Source organism: Ipomoea triloba, chromosome 12 (genome assembly GCF_003576645.1).
Source record: "Ipomoea triloba cultivar NCNSP0323 chromosome 12, ASM357664v1".
NCBI classification, from domain to species: Eukaryota; Viridiplantae; Streptophyta; class Magnoliopsida; order Solanales; family Convolvulaceae; genus Ipomoea; species Ipomoea triloba.
Genome location: NC_044927.1, coordinates 23,424,464 through 23,434,887, shown reverse-complemented (window position 1 = coordinate 23,434,887; position 10,424 = coordinate 23,424,464). Strand labels below are relative to the sequence as shown.

Here is a 10,424-nt window from a genome sequence, read left to right as displayed (position 1 = left end):
TTTTTTTTTTTTTTTTTTTTTTTTTTTTTTTTTGTTAAGATCGATTTTATAATAAATTTTTTTAGGGAAAAGGGTCAAATAGGCTGTCACCGGTCGCCGGAATATGTCGCCGGAACTTAAATGACCTGTTATTACAGGTCGTTTATCGGTTATTGGGCTTCATTGCCTCAATTTGACATGTAAAAGGGTTTAATTGACCCTTTTCAAAATTTAGGTGCCTAATTGACTTTTGGTGTAAAGTTTAGGGGCCTATTTGACCCTTTTCCCTTTTTTTTTTTTTTTTTACAATGTTGCCTAAAAAAACTTTCATCCGGAAGTAAAAAAAGACAAAAGAAGTAAACAAATTAATCATCCAGAAACGAATTCTTCATATAGGGGCCATTTTTTTTTAATTTCACCCAAGGGCCTATAAAACCTTTGGACCGGCCCTGAGTATTTTCTGTCTTTATATGTAACTTGGTAATATTGCAATGCATGCATTAATAAATATTTATTTTATATCAAAATAAATATTTAAATTTGACATTATTGTTGTTCTTACAAGGAAAAATAAACCTAAAGATGGTGGCCGGCATCATGAAGAATGATGTTGTTCATATAAATTTATTTCCTTTTTATATGGTGATTAAATTAGTCAATGTAATTTTTGTTTTTTTTTTTTTTGTTTTTTGTTTGTTTTGTTTTGTTTTTCATATGTAATGCTTGTACTATGAAGATCATATACAACTCTAATTCAATCGGGATGGTGTTGAGAAAAGTCAAATTCATAACCTTTAATGATGAAAGTTATATATGCTCCCGTACCCACTCGACCACCTTTTTCAGGGCAACATTTATTTTTTTTTATTTACTTAAATTAACTGGCCAAACACATAATCAAAGTAAGCCATGCATGTTAGTATGCAAATTTTGTGCATGTGTAAAAATATTATTTATGTAATATATTATCAAATAAAAAATGACATTGCAATACATACCAAATAATGTATATGTTTGAATTCCTTGATTCTTGTTCTTCGTATAAGCAACAAATAAATAATATATAGGTCTAAAGAACATGTGATGCGTGTCTGTATGTGGTTGTTGATATGATATGATATTATTTTCCCATTATATATATTGTAGAAGCAATTGAGAATTATTCAAATCTTTCAGCTCCAATCAAAAGAAGTGCTAATAATTGGCACTTTTGGGAGATGCATTATATTGTGGTCCAAATGTTTGCCTTTTGATCTTATCACAATGCATCCACACGCAACACATCTCAACTACATAAAGAAATTAAAGAAACAACAAGTAAGGAAAAAATACTGCAATTGCTCATTACATGCCAATGATAATATCATTCTTTTGGCATTCCATAATTTCATTCATTGAATTTCAATTAATTAATTTAAATTGATTTAATAAATTATAGGGATAACTGGATAAGGCTCAAATATATATACCGTCAAACTGTAAATAAAAAAAAATACAATTAGACCACTCAATTTTAAAAATTGTAAATTGATTTCTAAGTTAACTAATTTCATGCAATTCTTTCAATTTGCTCATTGAGCCAATTACTAACCGGTTACCATGCCCCCACCTTTATGCCTATGTGAAAATTTTTAAAATAATTTGAAATAAATTAAAAATAAAAACCCTCCCCCATCCTTCTTCTTCGGCCTTTTTAAATATATATATTTAAAATTAATTTTAAAATTTCTACATAGGTATCCAAGTGGTGTGTTTACAAATTAGTAACTGGCTCAACAGGCAAATTGAAAGAATTAAAATTTAACCTTCAACTATAGTGATTTTACCTAAATTAATTCTCAATTATAGTGGTTAGAACTCAATTTAGTCATTGACTTTAGTGAGTTTTCTTAATTTAGTAATTGATTCTAAGAAACGAGAACTCTATTAGGAAAAATCATTGAAGTCGATGACCTAGTTAAGCACAAAAAGACGTTTAGAACTAAATTGAGAAAAATCAAGACTAAATTCAGTATTAACGCAGGATCAATGTAGTTTGACAATCCTCCCTGAGTCAATCCTAAGAGAAGAAAAGTTAGAAATAATTTGGTCTGGTAACTCTGATTCTACTTCAAATGTGATAAGATGATGAGTTCTTGTTCAAGGTATTACCTTCCTCTTTCTTTTTTCTTTTTTTTTTAATTATTATTACAGTACATCCAATTAATCATTTAACTGTGAGACAGGATCAACATTACAAAGTAAATCACTAATATACATGTCTATTTTTAATATATACTTCGTACTAAATATTTTCATTAAAAATGAATTACATGTTTTTTTTTAATGATTGGGCTAGTGGACAAAGTCTGTGCCGCTTAAATTTCTATTGAAGCCCAAACAAAACCTTAGAAAGGGCCAACCTAAGATATTAATTTCATTGCTGCAATATAATTCTTCCCAAAAGGTTGAGTCCCCAATTCAGGAGCTCCAACTCGAAAAAATATCAAAAAAGATGCAAGGTGGATCGTGATCTTAAATTGTGTATTTTTAGTATTGAAATTGTAAATTTATAGAATATAAATTGTGTTTTTAAATCAAAACATATAAATTTTATATGTTAACATTGTGTGCTCGTAGTATATAAATTATGAAGAGGAGAAGTATATAAATTATAAATTTTTAAAAGATAAATTATAAACATTTAATATGTAAATTGTAAACATTAAAAATTCAAGATGACCCGAGTCCACAGAATAATTTGGCAAAGGGGCGATGGTAACAAACTCAAACGCAGCCTAAATTTCTAAAAGACTAGACTTAAGAATTTGGGCCAAAGCCCATGATTCGCAGTAGTGATTTAAATAGGTCCAAGTCCAATCTCATCTGGGCTTCCGTTTGAAATAAAAAAAGGAAACAAAAGAAAATCGTCTTCCAAGTTCCAACTGCCTGGTTAGTGGTTACGAAGAGACAGTTGCACCCCCGCCATTTCGTCATCCATCTCCTCTATAAATACCCAATCCAGAGACTAAACCCATTTTTGGTAATCAACTGCCCTCTAAACTTTCCAAAAAGTTCACCTCTCGGAAGTCTTCAGAATTCTCGAATTACGTACACGTCACCTTAGGGTTCCAATTTCCAAATGCCGCCGGTGAATTTAACGGCGAATGCGATCCAGGCTATCAACGCCGGCGACGTCAACTCGAAGCCGCTGGTCCAGGTTTTGGATATCAAGCTCATTGGCAGCACGCAGGAGCGTTACCGCCTCCTGCTCTCCGATTCGGTCTATACTCAGCACGCGATGCTCGCTACTCAGCTCAATGACCGAGTGAAAACTGGCCGCGTCCGCACCGGTTCCGTTGTCCAGTTGATCGATTACATCTGCAGCAATGTTCAAAATCGCAAGTATGACTCTCATTTCTATCAATGAATACCTTCGATGCTAGAATTTCATTTCTAAACTATATGAATTTCCGCTTGAATTATCGTCACGGTTCCGTAGAAGAAAATCAAAATTTACGAGTCTACTAAAGGTGTTTGGTTATGGAATATTTATTAGCTATTTTGATTAATAATATTATTGAATTGCATATGTGCCTATTTTTGTTTGTGTGTGTCTGTAAATATTCTCACATTGCTGTGACAGATACGGTGCACATCCTATGTTTTTCACATGAATATATGTATATATATTTGATTGTCATGTGAGTATATGTTATAAATTGATGGATTTTTGCAGTGATTTTACTCACTGTGAATGTGCAGAAAAAATCATCCCTCACCTAAATAGTAATAATAGTATTACAATATGGTGATGATACCTGGAAGAGAAGGTTGAAACTATGCTGTTCTAGTCAGCAGACTGAAGAATTGAATGTGTGATGATACTGCAAATTCTTCCACTGATTTGTTGTTTATGACTTGTAGAAGCCTTTTTCTAATGACGTAATCTTAATGATTTTGATTTTTTGCCCCATAGACTTGTGTGTAAAGTTTGTTTCTGGCTTTCTGCAGCAATGCAATTGTGTATTTTAACAGCTATTACTGCTGAATGATGCTGTTATTTAATCCTGATTTTGATTTCTAATATTGATTTGAGATTTAAAATACTTTCTCATTATCAAAGTGTTGATAGTTCAGCTACTTGATTACCAAAGCATAAGAGGAGATTAAATTGCTAAAAATTCTTTAATTTTGTATCAGTTAGTCTGAGAATTTAAAAACTGTTTGTTACATTCAAGTTATTTTTCTATATTTACTCTTACTTCTTGAAACATAACCATAACCTCACCTTGATGCAGGATTGTTGTCATTCTCAATATGGAAACTATCATACCAGACTGTGAAACAATTGGGAATCCACAATCACATTTAGAAACTGATTTAGGAAATCAGAAACCAACTCCCAACAGAACTTCTGGGCCTGCATTGTTCAACGGGAATAGCAATATGGCTGCTCAAAGTTCCAGGCAAACAAGCTTTGCCAATAGCAACAGTTTGAGCTCCCAAAGTGTTGCCAATAATTTTCAGAGCAACCGCCCAATCATTCAACCAGCATACCAACCACCTCCAAACTATAAAGGTCATGGGGCAATCATGAAAAATGAAGCACCAGCACGCATCATTCCTATTGCTGCTTTGAATCCCTATCAGGGTCGGTGGGCTATTAAGGCTAGGGTGACTGCAAAAGGTGATATCCGTCGCTACAACAATGCTAGGGGAGATGGAAAAGTTTTCTCATTTGATCTCCTTGATTCTGAAGGTGGAGAAATACGTGTAACCTGCTTCAATGCTGTTCTTGACCGGTTTTATGATAAAATTGAAGTTGGGAAAGTTTACATGATATCAAAAGGCAGCTTAAAACCTGCACAGAAGAACTTTAACCATCTCAAGAATGAGTGGGAGATACTGTTGGAAACATCTTCAACGGTGGACCAATGTCCAGATGAAGACCCTTCAATACCTAGACAACAGTTCTCTTTTAGGCCTATTAGTGAAATTGAGAGTGTTGAAAACAATTCCATACTAGATGTAATTGGAATTGTAATAAGTGTGAATCCTTCTGTTCCCATCCTGCGCAAGAATGGAATGGAGACTCAAAGAAGAATCCTGAATCTGAAGGATCAATCTGGTAGGAGTGTGGAATTGACACTTTGGGGAGATTTCTGTAACAGAGAGGGGCAACAACTGCAGGAAATGGTAGACTCTGGTTTCTTCCCTGTTTTAGCAGTCAAAGCCGGAAAAGTAAATGATTTCAGTGGAAAGTCTATAGGAACAATCTCTGCAACTCAGCTTTTCATAAATCCAGATTTTCCTGAGGCTTTCGGTCTTAGGCAATGGTTTGACCAAGGAGGAAAAGATGTAGCTTCACATTCTATATCTAGGGAACTTATGCCTTCAATTTCAAAGAATGAGATACGTAAAACTATCTCTCAGATAAAGGATGAAGGCCTAGGAAGGTCAGATAAGCCAGACTGGGTTACAGTTAAGGCAACGTTGACTTTCATCAAGACTGACACCTTCTGTTACACCGCGTGCCCCTTGATGATTGGAGATAGACAGTGTAACAAAAAAGTTACTAAGTCGGGAAATTCAAGATGGATATGTGACCGGTGCAATCAAGAATTTGAGGAGTGTGATTACAGGTACCTTATTCAAGGTCAAATTCAGGATCATACTGGGCTCACGTGGGTAACTGCCTTCCAGGAATCAGGGGAAGAGCTTTTGGGTTGCTCAGCTAAGGAGTTGTACATGATGAAGCTTGATGAGGAGGATGATACCAGATTCTCCGAAATTATAAAAAAGTGCATCTTCACACAGTTTCTGTTTAGACTTAAAATCAAAGAGGAAAGCTATGGTGATGAACAAAGGGTAAAGATTACAGTTGTCAAGGCTGAGAGAGTTGATCATTCTCGGGAAAGTAGATATCTGCTAGATTTACTGTAAGTTTCATCTTTCAATAATAATTGAAGGCAAATTGGAGATTCCTCTTGCAAAAGCTTTATATTTTAGGAAACACATTTATGATTTACACTTGAGAAGTACTACCAAAAATTCATGTACTCAACTGAGAGTTCTTTTTTATCCACCGCTGTAAGGTGTGTTATTTGTGACATGCTTAAATGTCTAACGTAGTTTAAATATTTGAGATATTGTAATCCAGAAACATATATTCTTTCTAAATATTGAATGTATTAGTTCTTACATTCTCATTACATTTATTTTTCTGTTTGCACTGCCATTAAAGTAGACTCAGATTGTAAACTATATTCCTCACAGTTTATCATATAAATGCTTCATTCTGGTCTTCTTCTTTTTTCAATAGAAAAAGTAGAGTGCAGGGAAAATAAAATCTTGAATTGCATTCACATGTCTGGAAAATTACAGCTACAGAGATGATAGGTGATGCAGAAATCATCAGGACGGACACAAGACAGACGGGCAGGAAAAGGTAAGAATTACATCTGAGGATTGTTTCTTAGCTTCTCTTGACAGGATCAAAGTTGGAGACACCAATAATAGCACCAATAATGGCGCCGAGCACAACCCCTCCAGAAACAATGCTGAGCAAGAAGTTCTTGAGAGACGGAGTAACACCATCAGCAGCCTGAGCCACATCTGGAATCACCATGGCAGCAGTCAATGCAGCTGCTGTCAATCCAGTCACAGCCTTCTCTTTGAGCGAGGCCCTGACTTCAAATTTCCCGGCTGGTCTCGACGCCCCAACTGCCTTGGATTCCCTCAACGGCATCGGCATCGGCTTCAAGAAGGCAGCAGCAGCAGTTGCATGCTTCTTCGGGGCCGCAATGGTCAATGGCATAGCCATGGAAACCGCACAGGTAGAGGCCATTATTTTGCTTTCAGTAGCTTAGCTCTCTATGCTGGGCAGGCAGTTTCTTTGTTCTACTCCAATTTGCTGAATGTGATGAGTATATGGTGTGAAATGTTTTTGATAGGAGGAGATTGTGTTGGATTCTCAACGAGAGGTGGAAAATGCGTTGAATGCGTGGAGCTTGCCATCTCCAATCCTACGTGGCAACTTCTCCAATTGGCTATGGTGGATAAGGTTTATCTCTTTGCCACTTCGGCATCTCTTATTAACTCCCCGCCTCTCCCCTTCCGCCTTCCACACACGAAATATATTATACAACATATAAAAATTGAGTAATTAATTCGCTATGCCTTATGTTTTCAAAAAAAAAAAAAAAAAACCGTTATGCCTTATGGTGGCCACCAAGAGACGATGAAATATATGAAAAACTTTGTAAACGTATGCTGACTTGCACTTTGGACAGTTAGGTTAGATTTCTATAATTAATTTTATTCAACCAATAGATTTATATTACTTCATCTCAACTTGTATAAATATGAGAAAACTTAAAAATTGAAGTCGTCGTTGCTGACTTGTTTCAGTTGTTTGTGTCATGCGTTGTTTTATTCATTGGTTAAGTTCAATCAGTATCGCTTGGTTGGGGTGGGGAATTAGGAGGGATTAACATTATAATAAGAAATTAAGAATTAAGGTTCAAATTCTTACCCCAAAAAAAAAAAAAAAATTAGGGTTCAAATAGGTCACTCAACTGCACACCAAACTGTAATTAGGTCATCGAACTCAAAAAAAAAATGCAATTAAACCTCTGAACAACATAAATTCATGCAATTTAATCAAAATGACATGTTTACCTGACGTATTGGTTACCGATTTTAAAAATAATTATTTAAAATAATTTTAAATAAAATAAGTAGTAAAAAAAATTGCCGTCGGAGACAAATCATCTCTGGTCGACTTCGTCTCCATGTCTAAGAGACGAAGGTCCCTTTGTCTCCCTAGATATGGAGACGAAGGTTCATCTCCATGGCCGGAGGTGGAAGGTATCTTCGTCTCCATGGTTGGATATGAAGTGGACCTTCGTCTCCATGGAGATGAAGTCGACCCGGAGACGATTTGTCTCCGGTCGGTGGTTTTTGTTTTTGTTTTTTTTTTTAAGAATTATTTAAGAAATTATTTTTAAAATCGGTAATCGTCACGTCAGTACAATTTCAGGTAAACATGTCATTTTGGGTTAAATTGCATGAGTATGTGTTGTTTAAAGACTCAATTGTATTTTTTATTTTTTTTTAGTTTGATGGCCTAATTGCACTTTGGTGTGTAGTTAAGTGACATATTTGACCCTTATTCTTTATATATACTATCATAGTTAATGGTAGATCAAAGTTGAAGGTTGTTGAAAAATAAAGAGAAAAATAGTAGGTTAGTTTAAAAATATTGTAAACTTAAGAGTTTGTAATAATTCTAAATTTGATTTTTTTTAACTAAAACTTTTTTTAAAAAAAAAAAAAAACAACTAAAACCTTTAACCATTTACAAATTTGATAAGCGGCGGGTTTAGTCCTTACTTTTTTACCGGATGGGATTATTCTCATTTAAAATACACATATTCGTGTGCACACACACTAAAAAAAAAAAAANAAAAAAAAAAAAAAAAAAAAAAAAAAAAAAAAAAAAAAAAAAAAAAAAAAAAAGGGGAGGGGGGAATGAATGAAATTTGAAGACTTACAATTTACAACATTGTCAAAAACAAATTATATTCTATAGTTGGAAGAACCAACAAATGAATTGTTCGCATGACTTATTGACTTTAAAAAGGAAAAATTGTTAATTCAAGGGAAAAGAATTTGAGTAATTTAAATATGAGGTAAATAATTTTAACTTGTGTACTATACTTTGCCCATTTTTACATTATGTAGTTACAATTGAATAATGTTAAAATGTATAATTATTCGAGTCTTGCCAGCCAAGGATATAATTTTCAATGCTTTCGTACTTACATAATTAATCTTTAATCAATTATTAATCTAATAATTCAAGGGGCAAACCAACGGTTCTATTTGATGCCTACTCTCAACAAACTTTGTCTTTTTCACCAAATTAAGATTAAGATGATGAATGTACGTGTATTGAATATCGCATAATGAATGTACAGAGAATACCTAAATACATGTAGTATAATACAAGGTATAGAAGTCTAGGAGTGTTAGATTACAAGAGTCCTATTACACCCCCTCAAGCTGAAGGTGGCAAACACACAACATTCAGCTTGCCTCGGAGAAACTCAAACCGCTTAACTGACAGTGGCTAGGTAAAAATGTCAGCAACTTGATCCTGAGTGGAGACAAAATGGACCTTGAGAACACCAGAAGTAACCTTATCTCGCACAAAGTGGTAATCCACCTCAACATGCTTCGTGCGCGCGTGAAACACCGGATTGGCACAAAGGTATGTAGCACCTAGATTGTCACACCACAAGGTGGGCGGAGCTGATAGCGACAACCCAATCTCGCCCAACAACGAGACAATCCATGACACCTCAACAGCGACATCAGCAAGACCCTTATATTCAGCCTCTGTCGAAGACCGAGCCACAGTCCGCTGCTTCCTACAGACCCATGAAACGAGATTATCACCAAGATAGACCGCAAAACCACTGGTAGATTTTCGATCAAGAACATCACCAGCCCAATCCGAATCAGAATACCCATGCAAGACAGATGGCAAGGAGGAGCGCAACTGCAGACCGAATTGATGAGTAGCCTTAACGTACCGCAAGACCCTCTTTAACAGTACCCAATGCGAAACCAAAGGAGAGTGCATGTGCTGACATAGACGATTCACAGCATAAGAGAGATCCGGTCTCGTCACGGTCAGATACTGCAAGGCACCCGCGAGACTCCGATACTGAGTGGGGTCAGTGGTAATGAACTGCTGAGCACGCAAAAGGTCGGAAAGCTGAGCAATGGTCACCGGTGTGCCGGAGGTGACCAGGGAAGACGCCATAGCCCGGAATTCCGGTCGCAAGCCTACATGTAGTATAATACAAGGTATAGAAGTCTAGGAGTGTTAGACTACAAGAGTCCTATTAAAGATTTGATTTTCGACACTTTTGTAATATGTTAAGACTTATATTTTATTTTATTCTTTTGTTGTACAAGTTTTAAAGTTTTTCACTTACAAGTAATGTTATTTCTAACATTGGCCTAAAAATACGTAAAATAAATAGTTTTTTTTTTTTTTGAAAAAGTTTTTTTACGGCACTGGTATTGCACGTAAAAAGATTCCTAATATGTTATTTTCCTTTTCTTCTTATTCCTTTATCCTTTATATTTTAGTTGGACAGGCTCAAAGATCAATTTTACTTTAAAAATTTAAAATATATATGAAAGAAAATAAAAAGAAATAAAGAAAAAGAGGTTATTCCTCAGGTATCACCGCCGTCGCCTTTCTTTTTGTCCGCATTAACCCAAGGATCAAGCAAAGGTGTTCCTTCTATTCTCTTCTCCGTTCTTAAGTATACGAAAAATGTTTCTTTTTTCCTTAAAAAAATTATTTAACGTGACATCGTGACAAAGATTTTTATTAACTATTCATAAATTAATTGGCTCTATTACTACCTAATAAAAAGATTCAT

The 10,424-nt window shown here is 35.0% G+C and overlaps 2 protein-coding genes across 2 annotated transcripts; one reads left to right on the top strand and one right to left on the bottom strand.

Moving 5' to 3' along the window:
- The first annotated feature begins 2,908 nt into the window (after window positions 1–2,908).
- LOC115998866 (replication protein A 70 kDa DNA-binding subunit A) lies at window positions 2,909–6,173 on the top strand. The gene is made up of 2 exons (XM_031238526.1): window positions 2,909–3,363; window positions 4,260–6,173. The coding sequence occupies exons 1-2, from the start codon at window positions 3,101–3,103 to the stop codon at window positions 5,902–5,904; spliced, it is 1,908 nt and encodes a 635-aa protein (XP_031094386.1). The 5' UTR covers window positions 2,909–3,100; the 3' UTR covers window positions 5,905–6,173.
- A 121-nt stretch (window positions 6,174–6,294) lies between these two features.
- Window positions 6,295–6,888, bottom strand: LOC115998867. The gene has a single exon (XM_031238528.1). It carries the CDS (start codon window positions 6,806–6,808, stop codon window positions 6,437–6,439), a length of 372 nt encoding a protein of 123 aa, XP_031094388.1. The 5' UTR covers window positions 6,809–6,888; the 3' UTR covers window positions 6,295–6,436.
- Between the last annotated feature and the right edge of the window lie 3,536 nt (window positions 6,889–10,424).

Coding starts and splice junctions, on each gene's coding strand:
- LOC115998866 (XM_031238526.1), top strand. CDS start 3,101: ATGCCGCCGGTGAATTTAACGGCGAATGCGATCCAGGCTATCAACGCC. Junction 3,364..4,259: donor AGCAATGTTCAAAATCGCAA/GTATGACTCTCA, acceptor ACCTTGATGCAG/GATTGTTGTCATTCTCAATA.
- LOC115998867 (XM_031238528.1), bottom strand. CDS start 6,808: ATGGCCTCTACCTGTGCGGTTTCCATGGCTATGCCATTGACCATTGCG.